Genomic DNA, 19,999 nt, shown 5'->3' with positions numbered 1-19,999 from the left:
ATAGGCCCTGGAAGCTTTTGTTGTTGGCATCATCTTACAGTGATTTAGACTGGGCTGGTGCTTCTGAGATGGATTCCCCGCGGAGTAGTCAGTCCAATCTATCTGTGGTGGTGAAGACAGCGGTGGCAGAGAGGACATGCTCCACCCTGCTGCCAGAGGTCATTTACCCACGGCAGAGGGGAGCCTGTTTTGATGCATCACCCTCCCTGCTCAGACTCTGCTGTCCTTGCTTAAAGTCTGGGTGGATTTGCACTATGGTGACAGCATGGGCACAGGTAACGTGGAAGCACAGCTTTTCTTCTGCCAGCTCTGCCTCTAAAGAGACAGACTTCATAAGGGCAGGGTAGAGCCTAGAAGCCTTGCTAGCTGTCATCTGTCAGTGGCTAGAATTGGTACTTTTAAACCAGTTTAAAATAGGTCTTTACCATGCAAATAATTTTTAAAGCACCCTTGCCACCATGCAGCTCCCTCTGGAATGCGACTTTACTGCCTTTATGTGCAGCTGGCTGCAGGATGTGTAGGATGTGGCAAAACCCATGTTGAAATGTAGCTTGCAGTGCTGTATTCAGAATGAGTACTGGCTTAGGAAGAGCAACCATCAGTTTAATCAGGTTCCTTGCTCTGATGCAGATTTTGTCTGTGCAAACAGAGAACAGCAGGTGTCTGGGGTGCTTTTTTCTTTTTCTGAAAAAATTCAAGATGACCCTTTCAAAATAAACAGAAACATGTGAAGTGGATGCATGCCTGTCCATGAAATGTGAAATAATTTTATGTGTAAGCCATATGTGAAACTATTTTCTTCAGGCCTGAAGCTTAGGGTTCCTCAAAGAGACCCTTCCTCATAGCTATGTTAGGGCAGCTGGATGCAAATTCAGGGTCAAATTCAGCCTTTCCAACCCCTGGTTTCAGTTTTCACAACCTCAGCAAAGCTGGTAGAGGAATGCACTCTCAAAGTGGCAGAACATACCTTTATTTATAGAGCTGTATTTTTAAAAGCCTAATGCTCCTTTGTTTTTGTTTCTCTCTTGTGTTTCTGAATTAGTTTTAGAATAGAAAAGACCTGATTAAGGTTGAAATCTGATTTAATGTTCATCCCAGCAGGAATGAAAAAGGATGATTAAAAGGTTCAATTTTGTGTAGAAGATAAGCTCAACTTGCCTGTAAGGGGTGGGTTAATCTCATACTCTGTAATAATAGTAATTCAGACTCCTGAAGTGCTGTTCATGCTAACCTTAGACAGCTGTAAAAACAGCACCGGGAGATAAATCCCCTGACGTGCTTATACTTTCCCTGTAAAATCACTTCTAGGGTAGGAAATGGGGCTGGCGAGTACCGCCTCTGCCACCAGGCAGCCCTATTAGTGTGAGGAGGACCTGCAAGGGTGTAAGTGTGCGTTAGAGCTGCCTGTATTCGTTGCTTGGTTGGTAGCTGGGTTTATCTGTGAGCCGACTTAGGGCCAGCAGTAGGGAACAGAGCATGTGGGCTGAATCAAATGGGGTCTTCACTGTCCCCTGTCCCCTGCCATGGACGGGACTGTGGGAAGGCTCTTGAATGCACATGTTGTGGCTGCTGCTGCAGGTCCACAGGCCGTCTGGTGCAAAGCCAGCCGCTGTAGCCTGTGTACTGCTCTCCTCTGAGCCTTTGAAGAGCTAAGCTGGACGTCAGCGATCCTGATGCTCTGGGGCATGGGGAGCTGCTCTTCCCCTGAGGCAGCTGCTTGGCCATGCTCTGTGGTTTGTCACCAATGTACACAGGGGGCAGCAATTTTTGCAGCCAGCACTGAATGATGCATCATGCAAACAGGGAGTAGGAGTAGCTCTTGATCCGAGCTCTACCTGCTGCAATGCCCCCTGTAGATAAACAGGTCTTGGTGGTGTTATCCTGGCTTGCCAGACATTTTTCTATGTTTAAGCCTTTCCTGTAAACACAAAGAGCTCTTGGTTTATCAGGTCTGTGCTGCTTTCAGATAGCTGTGCTGCTTGGTGTTGCATAGTTCCTTCCCAGTGGCTTTATATTGCAGGATGGCTTCGGTATTCTCTTCTTTAACTAAGAAGAGCTGGCATTTGCTTTCATCCAACATTGGATGGATCCCAAATATTTTGTTTTTCATTATTCTTCCAGAAACTGGTGGCATCTGCATTGCCCCACGGCCTTCAGAGGAGAAAGCTGAGATCATTCCGGCTATGGCTATGAGACCTTTCTTTGGGATTGTGCCCGTGCTGATGGATGAGAATGTGAGTAGAGGCTGTGCTGGGTGCCCAAAAGAGAAGCTGCTGTGTGTTTCTGCCTTCAACACCTTTCTGATGGCAGAGGAACAGGATCCAGAAGGATGTTTGTTCCTCCATTAAAATGGTAGAATAGATGAGCAATTCATATATTCAGCATATCTCAAATGTCCATACGGATTGCCAACTGGGCATTGCAAGCTGTCTGCAAATCTCTAGAGGAGTGTTTGCATTTTCAGCACCACTTTTATGGTCTTACACTGCTTCTGATTAAGAGGTGCTGCCTCTATTTATGAGAGCAGTCAGAAGTCACTCAGCTCCTGGGAACCAGTTGGAGCCGTGCATGCAACATCCAGTGATGCGGCAAGAGGAGCAGCCAATGGGACTGGTGGAGTTTTCCAAGGAAAATGAGAGGCATGAGGCCCTGCAACTGTGCGTGTCTGTGAGAAAACTGGTGCTGGTCTGTGAAGCTGTACTGAGCAATCCCCACCTCCACTCCAGTGCCCTGGAGCATTCCTGGTAAGGGGATGTGGCAGTTAACAAAAGTGAAAGTGGAAGGCATTTCCTTGTTAGCCTCATCCCAGGCATCCTCTGGCTGCTCGGCACATCTTTGCTGTCATTGCCCTCTGGAGAATCACAGGACTCACTTTTCTTTTAGTCTTACAACTGTCTTATCTGCTGTGCCGCTGGCCTCAAGGAGTGAGGAAGGCATGATAGAGACAGTGCCTAGTAGCTCCATGAGTGGATTCATTTTCTCCACCTGTGGCCCTCCACTGGCAGTCTGCAGTGAGCAACAGGGTGACTCTTCCCAGATCAATGACACAGAAGCGCTTACTATTCCTCATTTGTTCACTTGATCATCCTTTCTGTGCTTGAACCTGCAGGGAAAGGTTATAGAGGGCAATGATGTGTCCGGTGCACTCTGCATTGCCCAGCCATGGCCTGGCATGGCAAGAACAATCTATGGAGATCACCAGCGATTTGTTGATGCCTATTTCAAAGCCTACCCAGGTAAGGAACGTGCCAAGGAAAGGCAGTTTGCACTGCAGTGTAAGCACACTGAATATTTTCGGCAGCACTTTGTGATATTTCTGTACCAGCCAGATCTTGGTTCCTTGGGGTTGTGTGTCATGTGTTGCAAGTGTGCACTAATGGTCTTAGATAGTGTTGACCTTTCTAGCTGTCAAAAGGGAATGTATTTTTTAGAAATTTTTAATGCCCGAATTGTAAAGTCCAAGTACCTTTTGTTTGGGGCAGTTTTGTGTCTCATTTGGAAATAGTACTTTGGGAAAGTACTTTCTACATCACTGAATCTCACCGCTGCTGTCACAGGCTGGTTACACCCTTACTTTTTTAAAACATGGTCAAGTTGTATCTGGCAAGTAATTAGAAGTGGCAGGGAAACATTTTTTGTAGAGATTGGACACTCAGGGGAGCAACTGAAGGATTTGAAAGCTACAAGGTAGACAAGAATTAGAGAGACAATCCTGTAAGTTGTACAAAAGGGGTTGGAAAGTAAGAATGGGAAACTGGTAGAAGAAATTGAATGAGCCCATAGTCCCTTATTACTCACTACATGTTTGCATCTGAAATCTTGTTGGTATTTAGTTGATAGTTGTTTAATTGATTTGGAAGGGCAGGAGGCATGACTGAAAGTCCATGAATTGGCCAGTAATGGGTCCTGGCAAGAACCACCTTCAGATTTTGCCTCACTAGCTGCCTGCTGCTGCTCAGAAGTGCCACAGGAACAATTCAGATGTGGACATGGCTTTGATGAAGAGCCCACACAATCTGTGTCACCAGATGTGTCCTCAGTGACACTGGAATTTCCTGGAACCACTGGGTCTTTTTCAGTTTCCATCAAAAGTTTTAGGCTCTCCAAACACCATGCTTATCATGGGTTGTTTTTTTTTTTTCAGCTAATCTGGTAGCAGTGTTTCTGCCATGCTAATATGCTGGAGAGGGACTGTTATCTGGGATCTGAATCTTTGTTAGCCAGGAGGGAAAATGACTTTTCATCAGTCCCAGTGTAAGTGATTAAAAAAATTGGCAGTGTTGCCATGTACGTAATAGAACTGCTCCCTTTCAGCTGAACATTTTTAGCTTTCTGTGAGCGCTGAGGTGTAGGTGAGTTTGACCAATAGCCTACGGCATGATGGCAGGTGGCATTTGAAGTGGTTTTATCTTAGAGCTGTATGCACCAGGCCTGAGCACACAATTGTAGGCATGTAAAGCCTAGGGAGATCAGAGAGCCCCCCTTGGTTTTGTAAATCCAACAAAGCAGCATTGTGTTGTATTGCTGGACTTGGTTTTACTACAGGGAACATCAGCCACTGTTCGCTGCTGATTGCCTACAGTGATTTTGCCCATCTTGGCAGAGATCTGACCTCCACTGTCTTGGTGCTGCTCAGGTGCTTACTAGGAGGCAGCACAGCCCAGGCAGAGCAGACAAAGGTTGGGGAGGGCAGAGGAAAGTGAGAAGTTATGTGTGGCAGGTCATGCAGCTGTGAGCTTAGGAGTCCCTGCGAGCTGCCTGATCCTACCCTACCCTACTCGCCACCCTAGAGCATAGTCTGTTCTGCATCAGAGCCCAAACCAATAGGCTGGCACACTTCCTGCTGCTGACCACCCACGTGTCTGTGCTGTAGGTTACTACTTCACAGGGGATGGTGCTTACAGGACCAAGCAAGGCTATTACCAGATAACGGGGCGCATGGATGATGTCATTAACATCAGCGGACACAGGCTTGGGACGGCAGAGATAGAAGATGCAATGGTAAGTTCTGAGCAGGTAGAGGTCTCTTGACAGGGCATATCTGTGGGGCAGGGTGGCCCCTTGAAAGAAGCTTTATGAATTTAAACAAGCGCAGGGTCTGTTGCCTTCAAACCCCTGCCCCTGCATACACACAGCAGCTTGATGCATAATGAATAGCAAATGTGCAAAAGGAAACAACACCCTTATTAAGGAGATGACGAATGGGCACGTGAGAGAGCAGTCACACTGTGGGCATTCCCTGCAGTTGAACTGTCAGAGCTGTGTTTCCCCTCAGTGACATTGTACTGTTGCAGTTGTAATTTTGGATGCTGGTGGAGTCTCCATAAGGGATTGTCTCTCCTGTTTGTTCCTTCCCATCTGCTAACACCTAACCTCTCCTTCCCAAATCTGTAGTTCTTGCTCGTCTGAGCTAGCTGAGTATGCCTGAGAATTCAGCAGCATTAAATATGGAGCAGCCTTGATTCATGTCAGCTGCAAAGCTAGCCTGTCATTTTGAGAGAAAATAATATTAGCTCAGGGAATTGAAAACAAGAAGTCCTTAGAGCATTTATCTTCAAAGCTTGACCTGAATATTTATTTCTACATTATGTGCCTTGTCTGCAAATGGCACTTAAATGTAACATTTGATAAACCTGAGCTGTGTTCACATGGCACACAGGATCCTACTGTCTCCTCTGTGAGTAAATTTTTTGTCTGTGTGGCTTTCTGATTGTAGATACAGGATCCAGTTCCTCTCCCACTCTGTGTATGTGTATGCATGTGTATATGCAAATATATTTATATGCTTAGATTGCTCTGCAATGTGTTCTTTCATATTTTAATCTAATTTAAGATAGCATAATCCAGTTTTTGGTGTGGGATTCAGATATGCGATTTCTTCCGGTCTGTACACAAATTGTCTTCTTACTGCAGAAGAATGTTAAATTAAACTCTGAAGTGTGACAGAATAAATCACTGTTGTGTAGCATAATAATAAAAATATGCATTCGGCAAAACAACCCTTCCCCCCCGTTCTGGGAAGATGAAGAGGCCTGATTCTTTCTGCCTTCTGGTCTTCTTATAAACACCAGTCAAGTGTGGACTGTGATGCTGGCAGCTTCACTTTTGCCCTGCTGGCAACAGTTCCCTGTGGCACAGAGAATGCAGGACTGGTTTTGCTTGTGATTTGGCCATGGCCAGTAACCACTTGGGACTGTAGCCATGCACACACAAGAGCACAGATAAAGTCAGAGAAAGCAGGTTTCGAGCTGGTGCAAATTCAGCTTGGTGTGCAGTGGGCTTTGCAGTGTATGTAAGAGTACTTATTTGTGTGTTTAAAAGCAGGGCCAATCCAGTGAGTAAATGCTATTCCCAGAGACGTGGCCATGGCCGTGGCCACCAGCTGACCATGCAGTAGGAAAGTGCCATGCAGCTTTCCTGTTGTGCATTCAGCAGGATCTGCCAGGGGCAGGGTGGGATAAGATAAGGTGTTTTGTTCCTAGAGCAACTGGTGCAAACTCTGCAGGGCTTGAAGCAGTTGTTATGCTCTGTGTATTTTTGTTTCACTTTTTGTGAAGGCTGATCACCCTGAGGTCCCTGAGACAGCTGTGATTGGGTATCCACATAAGATCAAAGGAGAAGGTATGTGAAAAGCAGTGTCCTGACATGACACCTACATACACTTTCCTTAATTTCTAACCTGGGCTCCGTGTTAGGAGGTGCCTAGGGAAAGGGAGGGCAGTTATCCTTATGTTGACTGGCGTTGCAGCCCCAAGAGGCAAAGACAGCCATGAAAATAACTGCATGTTCCTAAGCTGGGTGCAGGTATTACTCCCCTGAACTGTTTTCACACATAGTGTTTACGTATATGGTAGAGCTTCCTTAAAAAAGATTGTGCTCAGAGATGTCCTTTGAACAGAATGGGAATAGCTGATTTGCATTGGCCAGCTTTTGATCCCAGTGACACTTTGGTAATTTATGTTGAGTTGTCATTGTCACTGAGATCAGTTTGCTCCATAGATGCCAAGACAAGGCTGGGCCATCATTTGAGGGCCGGAGTCTGACTCCCTTTTGTAAACGGGATCTATGGTTTTCTTGGCAGTCCCTAGATTGTGCATAGGAATGATTTGAAACGTGCCTTGGCATTCGAATGAGCATCCCTGGTCTTGCCAGCCAGGATCTAATATGAGGTATGTGGCTTCTGCTCATTTGTCTTCCAGGTGCCTTTGCTTTCATAGTGCTAAAGGAGCAGACAGCTCATATAGACCGTGTCAAAGAAGAGCTCAAAACCATAGTGGCTTCCAAGATAGCAAAATATGCTGTGCCTGACCACATTCTGGTAAGTGGGAGACTGTAACTGGGACCAGGAGCAGGAATGGTCACATTGAGCAAGCCTCACCTTCTGCCTGCAGTGCTGCTGTTCCTCTCTGGCGGGACAAAGAAGCACAAAGCCAGAACTAGCTGGAGGGATCCCTAGGTAGGGGAGGGCAGGTGCAGTGGTCTGTATGTGCTCCTTCTCCATGCCTGAGGATCGGCAGTGACCCAGAGGGTGGCTGGGATATTACAGGCTCCGGCCTGCAGAGCAGCTTCTTGGTGGGGCTGTTACAGAGCATGTTTTATAGCTACCCTGAGGCCGCTCCATTTGGGCCAAGTGCTGAACAATCCTTTAAATGGGATGCACAGAGAGTGTTGAGAGCACCGTGCTTGGCAAGAGCTCTGGCAAAGGGAAACCCCAGGCCCACCCTGTGCCTCAAGATGTCCCCGTTCACCGTGCAGCAGCATTACTGCTCCACATAGCTCTTGCCCTCAGCTAACCCCTTGCTGAAGCAATGTAGCACTGCTCTCTGTGGCCCTGTGCAATGGATCAGATAAAACCCCACCAAACTGTAGAGAAACGCCACAACCTTCAGTGTCAGTGAGGGGCACAGTGATTTCTGTGCACATTTCCACTGCCCAGCTATTTTGCATTGATAATTAGCATCAACTCCAGATCCCAAAGCACTGACTGTTTCTATTGCGGATCTCGGACAGCTGTTCAGCCTGACGCTGGGAGCACTGATGAACTCCAGGCTCTGTTTCAAGCTGGCTCACCTTTCAGCAGCTCCCTTTTGTGTGTTTGGGGAGAGTGCACAAAGCTGCCCCTTAGCTGGCCCCCAAGACCCGTCTGCATCCAGTCCACACTCTGCTTGGAGGCAGTGGCCACACCACTTCTTTGAGGGGCTCTGCCTTAGCCACATGCTGGGAAAGTGGACACCAAGACCCAGGTTACAGAATACAACAGGAGTAGGCAAGGGTGGCTCATTGAACTTGGAACAGCCCAAGACATCCTCAGTGGATTGGAGCAGCTCCCAGAACTTGCAGGTTTGCAAGGAAACACCTCTGTTTCCCTGTGTTTGGAGGTAGTCCTGCAGAGAAGACCTACAACTCTTTCCTTGTATGTTTAGTTAATGCTTTGGAGTTTTGTAGCCTACTGGCCTGATCATGTAGCAAAATGTGAGGCTGCTAGTGTCTCTGTTCAGTGCCTGAGAATCCTTTACCAGGCTCAAGTTTATGCTAAAGCCTTTGAATCTGCTGCTAAGTCCTTTGAAGGAAGCATAGCCAAGACATTTAACATTCTTCTGGTTATGAAGGAGGGCGTGTAGGCTGCCAGATATAGTCAGGCAGAGGGAAACGTTAGCAGACAGGAGTTATCCCCTGAGTAGGAGATCCTGTAGCTGGCGTGCAGTATCGTGTGCTTTATATTCCTGCCCTGTAAAGGGGAATATGAATGTCTGTTCTGGTAATTCGTTGAGATCTGTGTCATCATCAGTGCCTGAGTTTTCAAGCGTAACTAGCTTTCTAGTTCAATAGTTAACGGTTTATTCAGGACCTGATTCTCCAAAGAGTTGTGCGTCCTGCAGCACCCAGCCTGGAGATACACAACAATGAGTAAATGGGGAACAAAGTCCACTTAAATAAGAATAAAATTTATAGCACAAGGAATTGATGCTAGTGACACTCCTTTCCTTGGACATAAACCAATGCGCTCAATGGTCTAATATTTGTCAGGAACCTCAAAGGAGCTGTGGCCATGAGATAGTGTGCCAGGCTTAGGACAGTTCAGCCAAATTTCCTTGTCATTTCCAGCAGGACCCAGGTTCTAATATGGGTGCATCTTTCCCTTCTCTGCAGGTGGTGAAACGTCTTCCTAAAACCCGATCAGGGAAGATCATGAGAAGGCTGCTGAGGAAGGTAGTCACTGAACAATCAAGCAACATGGGAGATGTCACTACACTTGATGATCCAAGTGTTGTCAAGGAGATATTGGATGCTTACCAGAAATACAAGGAGAAGAGTTCCTCGTAGCAGGCAGCTCTGGAATCTCTCTCCTCTGGAAATGTGGAAGGTCTCAAATAACCAGGCGAATGACATAGTTCTCTTTTTGTGTTTTTTTAAAAACTCTGTTCCCTTCTAGGGCAACAAGATTTTCCGCTCCACAACGTATTTTGAGATGCACAGAGCTACGAGCAATCTGCAGTTTTGCAGTCAGTGAGCTCCCTTTCATTGCTTTTAGGGCTGATGTAGAGCAGCCATTGGTGGTTTCCATTAGCTATGATGAAATTTAATACTAGCTGAAGCACGATGCAGATGTTAGTGTTTCTCATTTTAATGTTACTGTACAGGGAAATGTTTTTATACAATACTTTTGTTGTTTTTAAAGAAGCCCTGGAATACATTTCTTCAATTTTTTCTTCAGCTTGGATATCCAAGTTCAAGTAGCTGTATTTCACTGCAGCTCTGGTGCCTTTTCAGCAATGCTGGGTATTCCAGTAGATGTTTCACATGTGTTATTAGGGAAATGAGAAGGACATTGCTAGTCTGATAATTCTTTCTTGTGTTTACCCAGTCGTTACTCTTTGGCTTTCCTCATAAGGATTTGCTTCTTCTGCTGTATGTCCTGGGACTTGCCAGAGAGATGGTGAGCCTGTGTCCCTTCATGTCCCACCCAGGCAACCCAGCACTAGCACTTCCAGCTGCAAAACTGAGCCACAAAGCCTACCGCTGGGCTCCCCACATGTCCTCAGTGCCAGTTGCATAGGAGGGATCTGGTCCCACGTGTTTTTATTCTGCCTTGAGAAACTGAGATTACCAACTGGGTTTTTAAAGTAACTGTCCTCTTCCTTATAGGTGATGACAACTGATTAGTATTGTCCATTGTGGTTCACTTCTGCATATTAGGAGTGGTGGGCTACAACTGGTAGATATTTGTTGCCAGTTGGTGATTTGTGTAGGTGCCTTTGTTTTTTGAAGTCGCTGGAGAAGGGATGATGTTTGCTTGCTGTCTGTCAGAGGAGCATTGGGAAACAAAACCCTGAAGTGCTCAAAAGAGGTTTGAAGCTGAGAGGGATGTGCTGGAGGGTTCATTGTGACTTGCTGAGCTGTCTGGTTTCTGGCCAGGGAATGATTATTTTAGCCCACTTCCAAATGGCCTGTAATCTTGTTTGCTCCAACAAAAACAGGCACCCAGTTTGGAGGTAGGTTGGTTCTCCTGTCAGAATTTATGACTTAATGCTTATTGTTTCAAGCTGGGCCCTACCACGTCTGCCCCTTCCGCATGCTGCCATGCTGATCTTCCAAAGAGTTAAATGCCAGGTGGGTACCTGCAAATTCCACAATCCACAAAGAAGAAGGAAGTGCCTCTTAGATGCCTTCTGGAAAGCGTGGTAGCATTCCAGACCAGCAACCTCAGAATAGCAGGGAAGCCTTTGTCTTTCATATGCTTTCAAAATTGCAACTAATATATTCAATGTTTTATTTCTGGACTCATTTTATCATGAACACATTTTGAGTGAAGCAGTCCCTATATTTGGGCTGTTCAGAAGAATTTGCTAGTAGGTCCCCTGTCCTCTACTATGCCACTGAAGGTCATGGAAAAGCCTGTAGGTGCCGAATGCCTTTGAGATTCTGCCACTGCTAAATTTGGTTTAAGCTGGGTAAGGGGTTCAGAGTGGAGGGGCCACAGAGCATGCCAGGAAGGCAGATAGAGGACTCCTTCCCTCTCCCTGGGTGCAAAAGCTGAAGGTATACACCAGTGTAGCATGCACAGTGCTGATCCTGGGAGTGTGTGCCACAAGGGCTCAGGCAGAGCTTCTCCATCTTAACCTGCCTAAGCCAAGTGACTGCTAACCACTATTCCACCGCTGTGGCTAGGGTCACTCCATCAAACCTTGCAGCCCTGCCTCTGTTTTTCTCAGGTGACAGTCTGCTTAGTTTCATGGAGCTGTGTGTTTTGGCCTGCCAAACGCCTGAGTAATTGGCAGAATCGCCAATTTTTGCCATAGTTTTACAGGGGTTACTTATTGCTGAATTTAACTGGAGCAGCACTGCCTTTTCTAGTGGGACTGTGTACTGGAAAGACAGTCTGGGCACCTAACTGGAGACAGGGAAGGCAGGAAGGAAATGGCTAGCTGATCCTGTAGGACTGGGAGAGGAGTGGCGAGTTTTTTGGCCAGAGATTCTGGTAACAAATGGGGTAGCAGGCTGCTTGCAGTACGATGTGTTCTCAAAGACAGGCGTGTTGTCTTAGATCCCAGAGTTCCTCTAAGTACACTAGCTGCATTTGCTGGTTTTTTTTTTTTTTACATTTATTTTAAACGTCTCTAGGGACTGGGTAATACAGTAGGGAATATCATGCTTTGTTAAAATTCCCATCCTTGTGACGGCAGTCCGTTTTTGCTTAAGGTAAGTAGACACCCTGTGGACTTTATGGGAAGTCGAAGATCAGAAGGTTTGATAGAGTTGACAAGATGTTAACATTTTAGGAGACAGCCACTACATATATCCTTTATTGCCATTGCAAAAGAAAAAGAAACCCATTTCCTTAAGTGATTTTCAAGTGGAAGCAGCCAGGAGTTAATGCTTTTGACACAAAAAGTAGACTCCCTTGTTTAAACAAGTTGTCTCCATTCTGAAATACAGCATGGAGAAAGAAGAATTACTTTCGAACAAGATTACACACTTTCCTTTTAGTCAAGAAAGCATTTCCTACATTAGGGATATAGAATTTCTTGTCCTATTGACCTGAAATTTCCATGCTAAGTGTGACCCAGTGGTCACAGACATATGGTCTAATTCATCTGAACTGTCTCACGAAGACTAGCTATGTGAGGAACAATGTGCTTTGGTGCATTGAGACGTTCGTCATACAATTCCTCTGCTCAGGGAAAATGGGAAATAGGTGCGCTCCCTCACCTGCATCCCTGTTGTCTCAACTTGCATGGGCTTAGGGACCACGGCTGCCAGGGAGGTTACAGACTGACCAGGTAGCTGCAGCACCCCAATAAATTCACAGCCATGCCAGCTATGGTGTGGACAGACTGTAGTTACAAACAAGCCTCACACTGTGAACTTGTGAAACCTTATAAGCACCTTTGCTAAAATCACGTCACCAACATGTGCAAGATTAGTGCGCCACATGCCTGCCATCCAGTACCACAATGGACACTCTGTTTCTTCCTTGCGCATTTCCACAGCTGAGCTGTGGTCCTTGGGATGTCCATCTGCTCAGAGGCCCCCTCGGGGTATTCAAAGAGAGTACGTGGTGGTGGTGTGCTGCCCACACGGTGTTCTGCAATGGACACCTCTCCTGGTAAAACTGCACTTCTGCACGTATACCAGCATCTGCTCTTGGAGCTAACACCCTGTGCTCAGTTAATCTAATAGCACCCTGAGGCTAGTAGAAACAGAGCTAGGCAGGGCTTGGAACTGGTGGTACTTACAAAAAGAACACTGTGCTTCGCTGGGTAGGCTACTCATAGAAAGCTTTGCCAGACATGAAATCTTCTAGCCAGAGAAGCCCCCCTTTCTTCTTTTCCCCTGTGATCTCATCTTCAGTGCAAGCCTGAGTTGAGCTTTGCATTTTCGTTATTCCCTGGACATCATGAACATCAGCACTGATGCGTGGCGACAGTGCTTTCTGCTTCGCATGCAGCAGTCTCACCCCCCCACCAGGCTTATGGTTCAGGCCCATCAGAACTGGCACTGACGCCCTCAGTTCTTGAAATGCTAGGAAGGAGGTAGCTTGCAAAAGACCCTGGGCCTGCAATCTTAAGAGCTGATCTTCACTAATCAGTGAAGGAGGTGATGATATATGGAATAATTTACAGTGGGATCGTGGGACAAACTTGGGGGCAATGCTTCATTTAGAAAAGCAGAACTGTTGAATTCTTCTAAATCTTTGTGTGTCCATGAGTAATGTGTGGGTTATTTGCCAGATTGCCTTTGTAGCTTCATTAAGAGAGATCCAGAGTCAATTTTACCTGTTGCAGTTTGTTGCAAAGCGCAAATGTGCTTGCTTTTTTTCCCACTCAGTTTTGCCAGTGAGACCCAGTCATGGTGCGTTATCCCCCACTGGAGACACAGACCATGACTTTTTTAATCATAGAAAGGGAAAGTCCATCTTTCTAGAGATGAGGTGCGTGTTGTACAGCCTAATGTTAAGCCTTTAATTTAATTTTATTTCCTTGTAATCATGCTTTAAACACATTTATTGTCCTTGACAAAAACCAGTTTCTTCAATGATCTCTGTATTGATATTTTCATTAAAGGAAATATCTTTCTCTGTGTGATGGGTTGGCTTTGCATCATAGGTGTCCGGCCCTCCATCCCCTAAAGGGTCTGGGACTTTTTCAGTTCTTTGGACTTGCTTCTGCTGTCCTGATTATTTTAGTCTGCCAGCACAGACCAAAGAAAGGCAAAGGAGTTCGAGATCAGGACAAGTCATCTTGTGGTCCAAATTACTGGTTTGCTTTGCTGCTTTTCTCTAAACAGTAGCTCACAGGAAATCGAGTTACTGCCAGAAAACGGCCACTGCAAAACAACTCAAGAAGTTGAAGAACTAGCATTTGCATGTCAGTAAGCTGCATGTCTCGTGTAAATCCCGAGGTCCCGACACTCATTTTCCTGTGTGATGCAGAGAACTATTAGTGGGAACAATTAATTCCCATTAGTTGATATGGACGGTTCAGCTACTATTCTTGTCTTGTGCACAGTGTGCACAAGTAGAAAAGTAGAAAAGGAGTGAAAACAGGATGTGTGCGGGGAACATGAGAGACAGCATTGTGTGGAAAGTGTGTAGCTGTCCCAGAGCCAAGCAGATGAGAAGAAATTTATTTCCAGGTGCCATAGATCGTTTGTAAGTGCCAGGAACGCATCCTCTGCAGCGCACCTTGTCCATTAAGAAGTGAGGAAGATTGTGTTTCACCCTCTATGTACCACATAGATAACACTATAGTTGCAATGCAATGCAGAGACCGACACTGAACATCCTCATTAGCCACTTTTTCTGTTAACCTCCAGCAGCTGCTTCTGAAAAGCTTCCAATGCCACTCTTTAGCTCTTGCAACCCTCTGTCAGATGCCTCCGACAAGTCACAGAAAGAGCTAGATGGAAAGGCTGGTGCCCATCTTCTCACTTTGTGTTTTGCTACTGCAGCTGCCCTGATTTATTTACTGAGTATTTATTGGTAATGGAGATTGTTTTCCAGCCTAATACAATTATATTCAGGGGCTGTCTCTGTGGCCAGTTAAAGCCACAGAAACTGATTTCAGCAACAAGTTTCTGTTTTTAAACTAAGCAGGAACAGACGATTCTTTTTCAGCTTGAAAACAGAGAATTCTGGACAGGGAATTGTCTTCTGGCTGAGTCTAGAGGCGCAGCATGTTTTTCCTGGCAGTGAGCCTAGCCCTGCTTTGTCCTGGATAGAAGGATTTGGGGATGTAACCACCTTTTGGGGTGGAAATGGTCATGGCTGTGCAAAATTGCCAGCCTACAAACATTGGTAATGAAGGATCTGCCACAGCAGCTTTTTCACTGTTGCTTGTATTCCTCTGTACCTGGTGTGTATCTGCCTGGACTCCCTGTGCCTGCAGTGATAAAGCTTACTTTGGCTTTTCAGTCTGTTGAGGCTGGGAGAGTGGAAACCCAGTGCTTTTTAGTGCTCATCCTGCACCTGGCATGCAGAATTGGACCTTGGGGATGCCATTTCACTCCTTTGTGCCTCAGCCCTCTGCACCCCCAGGAACGACAGTAGCCTCACAGCAGAGTTGGGAGGAGAGGTTGTGAAATACTACTGACAAAGTCCTGGGGTAAGATGATGTTCAGGAAAGCGGGTGCCTTTAGGGTACAGCGCTGCTAAGCTCTATTGCAGCTGCTGGGCCTGTTGCCTGAATTCAACCCGAAGAGAGAGAGAAGCCCCCCTCCTCCCGCCCCCCCTTTCCTGGCCGCAGCCCCTCTCTGTGGAAAACCCACACGTTTAGTTACTAGGCGTGATGCCAAATAGCCTTTCCCATTCCTTGGCAGCGCGCAGCTGGGGCCGTCCCCTGTTCCAGCCCTTGTCTGTTGAGCTGCGCTTGCTAAACGCTGGTGTTTTGCAGAGTTAACAAAGCCGTGGGTCCGGTCTTGGCGCTGGCACCCAGGGTCCTTCCTGTAACGCCGCTGCTCCTGAGCAAGGCAAAGAAGCCAGAAAAATCTCAGCACATTGTGTTACCCAAAAGACCAAGAGGGGAGCAGAGGTGATGTTCTGGGAGCCCGCGGGCTGACAAAGACGGGGGGGCGCGGGTGTCACCCCTCGCATCTGGGTTCAGTCATCCCGTGGGCGTACAAGTTGTTGAGGGGGACTGGCAGTCATAAAGAGGGGCCCAGCAGCTCCGCCAGCTCACACCGCCCTAACCGGCTCCAGGAGTCAGCAAGGGACTTGCCTTCCGCGTCCCAGAGCCCCCCGGCGGCCCTCTGCCTTCCCGTCCCACCGGAGACCGTTTCCCCCGCCTCTCCGGGGAAAGTCACCGTCCCGCCCCACCGCCACGTCCCTCCCTCGCGGTTTCCTGGCGCCATCTTGCGGGCCCTGGGGCTCGGGCTCGCCGCGCCCGGGGGAGGGACGGCTGTAGCACCGGCCCTGCCCACGGGAGCCCCAGGCCGCTCAGGAGAAGCGGTGGAGCTCGCTGAGATCCCCATGGCGGCAGGGTAGCTATTACGCGTACTGCCCACCGGCAGGGATGGACCCAGCGGTGGCTGAGGAACCGGAGCGCCCTTCACCCCATGGCCACCGCAGCGCGGGGGCGGCTCCCCCTTGAGGGGAGAGCGCGGGCGTGGTCTGGGACCCGTGGGGGCGGGGCCACGGGGGGCACCTTGGGGGTGTGTGGAGAGGGCGGGGCCGGGGGCGGGCGGCGCGAGCACCGGTACGCGGCGGCGGCGGCAGCAGCGGCGGCAGCGGCAGGATGAATGAGGCGGAGGGCCTGCGGCAGCGCCGACCGTTCCGCCCACAGGTCATCACTGAGGACAACCCGGCGCAGGAGGCCAAGGAGGGCAGGTGAGGCCCGGCGCGGTCCCCCTCGACGGGAGGGGAAAAGGGGCCTGCCGTGACCGTGGGGGTCGGGCAGGCCTAGCCTGAGGGGCCGGGCTGCGGTGGGCGGTGTGACGGGGGTGCTGTGGGCGGGCCGGGCCGGGCCTGACCGGTGCGAGAGGGTATTCGGCTCGACCCGAGGGAAAGGCCCGGTCTGGCCGGGGAGCCGAGGGGAAGAGTTCGTAGGGGGCGGGTCGGGGGGCCCGGCCTGACCTGGGGCTGTTGGGCGGTGATTGGGCCCGGCCTGAGGGAAATCTGGCTGGGAAGTGTGCTGGGAGGGGAAGAGGCTCCACCGGCCTGGCCAGACCCGGGTGAGGGAGGCCCTGGTCTGGGTCAGAGTGCTCTGGGAGAGACTGTCCTTGGCGAGAAGGGGTGGAAGGGGCTGGCTGGCTGCCCCGGGCGTGGGGCAGTTCCCCTTTCTTGATTGGCAGCACAGGTTGATGCTGGGGCACCCGTGGGCATCAGCCTGTGGGTACCCCCGGCCTCCCAGCACCCCAGCTCCGAAGTGGGTGCTTCTCTCCCTAATGCTCGTGCTTCTGCTGGAGGTGGCTGACAGAGGGAGGAGGGTTTTGGGCAGGGCCTGCACACCTGCTTCTGCCAAGCTGCAGAAAGAGCTTTTAACCAAAAAAATGGTTTAATTTGTGGCTGAGTGGTTGGGTTTCTTTTTTCGCAATGGGTCTGTTTAAGTACTGTTTATCTTATGCTAGTCAAGAAATAAATTATCCTGTTGTGCCTTGCACAGATTTATTGTGGGTGTGATTAAGTCCTGTGTAACTCTGGTTAGTCTGTTTATATTTGGCAATAGTTTAAAGAATAATCTTACAGTTTAAAGACTAGCCTATATAGGTCTGAGACAGAATAACCTTATAAACAGTCCATTTGTTTGTGGCTAAGTTGAAGATTCCATTTACAGTTTTCTGTTTGGGAATTTTATAAAAAATTAGCTTCACTATAACTAAAGGCGATAGCTTCAATAAGAAGGTGGTGGTGGTTGCTTTGCCTTCTACTGAATAAAGTAGTTGATGACTTGTAATACTTTGGTTCACCATCTATTATGTCTCTTCTGATTTGAGTTCCTTGCAGATTCTCATCTCTGCCCTTCAGGGTCATCAGAATGAAAGACTGGGTATGGTGGCTTGCATGTGTAGCCCCTGTTTTTGAAGGAGAGCATCAGCATCTCTCAGCTTGAGAGACTCTTCCTGGCTTCAGCCTCTCTTGGTAACTTGGTAGCTTTCCTCAAATCAGTTGAATTTCTAGGGCTCCAGCAATGATCCAGAGTATCCATAGGTCCTGTTTTGATGAGACTGTCCTGCATGAAACCAGTGGAAAAAATTCTGGAGGCTGCCCTTTTTCTGGCTGGGAGCCATGGCAGAAACCCTTGATGACAGTTGCTTTCCCCTCTGGCCCCCCAGTAGCTCTTCTGCCAAGAGGATGAGGCAGCCTGGACTCCTGGCTATGGTGACCCCTAGTATCGTCTTGCCAGCCTCCTGTCTGTCTTCAAGAGCTGGTGCAATGGCTTCTCTTTTTAGTTCTTAGTGACAACTAAATTGCTGTTATTATAGCTGGAGTCCTGGTAAGTTGCATTACTGAGATTTGTGGCTGGAGTCCATGTAGGATTAATTATCAGAGAGACAATTAGCAAAGAATTTCTGTTTTGCTTATCAGTGTTGGTGAACCATTACTTCAGTGATTCTTTCCAGTGACCAGTCAGTAACTTACAGTTGTCAGTATTCTATATCAAGCATGTTTTATTTATTTACTTTTATAAGGATTCTGAGCAGCTGGATTTTTAATTTCTTTTTTTTTAAGTTTTCGGGTTTTATTTAAATTCTTATGGTTTCAGCAGTGTCTAAAATAGGTCTTGCGGTTTGCAGGCTTGAAGTGTGAGTTTGCTTGTCACCTCATTCTTCCTGCCTTTTTCCTTTATTGTCAATTCCTTGCAAGTTTGAATGAGGATCAGAAATACGACCTTTACTTAAATCATGCTTTCAGGAGCTTTACTTAAGTTTGCTTTGGCAGATGAGTTCCCGTTCATCCCATTCCCTGCTTTTGTGTGAGCTGTTCTCAGCTGTCACAAAGATGGTCAGGTGTCTGCTGACAGTACTTGTAATCTCACAGTATTGAGCCTTCATCTTTTGAAGGACAGTGGAAGGACAAGGCTGACAGCTGAAGTCTTTGTCTTTGTGTGAGGTTGGGGATTGCCTTGTATCTTTACCACCTGCTCTCGATTCCAAATCCAAGGGAAAACAGACTGGGAGGTTGTTGCTTCCTTGAGACATCTACTGTTAGAGCAGGAAGTGCTGAATTCTTCTCAATAATTACAAGGGCAGTCTGGCTCTTTGGAAGTATGAAGAGGTCAGTGCAGATGAAGAAGCTTGTTTGAAGCAGTTTCCCAGCCTGGCCCAGCTCAGATGGGGACAGGCTTAGTGCTGTAACACTGCTGCTGAAGTTCATGATGGGCATGCTGTACTCCTGAGTGTGAGAAATAAAATTTATTTTTTAATATATCTGAGAGCAGGAATACTTGGGCATGCTGATAGAAAGGAAGTAGGCTCAGGTGGTGAGTGCCTTGGGGGATCTGGGAAAAGTTTTGTGATCAACAGCAGCAGCGCTAACAACACTTCTTGGAGTGGGCTGAACGGTCTGTGGCTTTGGGCTAGCAGCAGTGGCAGCTCTTGTCATGGCAGACTGTCAGCATCCTTGTAGCAGTCACCTCGGTACAGCCTGGTGATTTGCGTGGTGGCTTGTAATGGCCTGTTGGGTACTGTGCAGAGCTGGGGAAACTGGGGCAGGCCTCCATCCTAACCGCCTACGTCTGCTGCCAGAAGAGAGGGCTGGGAGCAGTTGTGCCATCAGGAAAGAGCTGTGATGGATTATGAATATTCCAGCTTCTGTACATTGTGCATGCAAGCAGTGATCAAATCCAGACCTAGTTCTGTCCTTGCTATTCCAGCTGATAATCCCAAAGGTTACCTTGATGCTGATACCAGTACTGCAGGTACATGTCATTAGCTCCCCAGTTGTGATATATGCGCTCTGGGCAGTAGTTCATATTTCCTACTGTCTGGATGATTGGCTAATGAAGGACAAAACAGTGGAAGTGTTCCAAGGATTAATGCAGAACCATCAGGCACTGTTTGCCTTTAATTGATACTGCAAGGAGACTGGCTGGCTGTGTCAGTGAGTGGTTCAGAGTAGCTAAAATTGTGGGAGCTGCTTTTCCAGTTCAAGGCTAGGATTTGTTGAGTATGGCTCTGTACTTTCCTCTGTAAATGCCTGATTGATGCTTCTAAACTTGTTGAGAACAAAACATGTTTTTCTCTCATGGAAGAACAGTTTTTACTTTTTTGTTGTGTGTTTTGATGGGTAAATAGAAGATACTTAATTTCTTTTGTGGGGCTTGAGTTTCAAACCAATGTTCATTAAGTTAAGCAAGCATTCATTTAACTTCCTCTAATGTTTGTTGTTTTAGTTGAGCTTCTAATCCAAAATTTGTGCTGGGAGGGAAACCACTGCCAAAACTGAAGATCAAGTTAAAAAAAAACCCAACCAAACAACATCACCTCCCCCCCATTTCTTGGTTTTTTTTGGTTTTTTTTTTAGTCAGCTGTAACTTGTAGCGTGCATGAAACCTGTACATGA

The 19,999-nt window shown here is 47.6% G+C and overlaps 2 protein-coding genes across 8 annotated transcripts in view; both read left to right on the top strand.

Annotated features, from left to right (window-relative positions):
• The window catches only part of ACSS1 (acyl-CoA synthetase short chain family member 1), a 34,672-nt gene extending 24,853 nt beyond the window's left edge, over positions 1–9,819 (top strand). For 3 of the 5 annotated variants that reach the window (XM_075147395.1, XM_075147394.1, XM_075147396.1), the window contains exons 9-15: positions 2,122–2,234; positions 3,110–3,236; positions 4,874–5,001; positions 6,558–6,621; positions 7,200–7,318; positions 8,011–8,340; positions 9,151–9,819. In XM_075147395.1, the coding sequence (XP_075003496.1) occupies positions 2,122–2,234; positions 3,110–3,236; positions 4,874–5,001; positions 6,558–6,621; positions 7,200–7,318; positions 8,011–8,340; positions 9,151–9,324 (1,055 nt within the window). In that variant the 3' untranslated portion in view covers positions 9,325–9,819. The remainder of the gene's footprint in view (positions 1–2,121; positions 2,235–3,109; positions 3,237–4,873; positions 5,002–6,557; positions 6,622–7,199; positions 7,319–8,010; positions 8,341–9,150) is intronic. The other 2 variants (XM_075147398.1, XM_075147397.1) reach the window with 1 other exon arrangement.
• Positions 9,820–16,159: 6,340 nt separating this feature from the next.
• Positions 16,160–19,999, top strand: part of APMAP (adipocyte plasma membrane associated protein) — a 90,008-nt gene continuing 86,168 nt past the window's right edge. For 2 of the 3 annotated variants that reach the window (XR_012673195.1, XR_012673196.1), the window contains exon 1: positions 16,177–16,324. Coding sequence is in view for 1 of the 3 variants with exons in the window: in XM_075147390.1 (XP_075003491.1) it covers positions 16,233–16,324 (92 nt within the window). In the remaining 2 variants the exon portion in view is untranslated. Of the gene's footprint in view, positions 16,325–19,999 lie in introns of all 3 variants that reach the window. The other variant, XM_075147390.1, reaches the window with a different exon arrangement.

The sequence above is a fragment of the Calonectris borealis genome, chromosome 3 (genome assembly GCF_964195595.1).
Source record: "Calonectris borealis chromosome 3, bCalBor7.hap1.2, whole genome shotgun sequence".
NCBI lineage: Eukaryota > Metazoa > Chordata > Aves > Procellariiformes > Procellariidae > Calonectris > Calonectris borealis.
The sequence above is the reverse complement of the archived record's forward strand: the minus strand, read 5'-3'. Positions and strand labels throughout refer to the sequence as shown.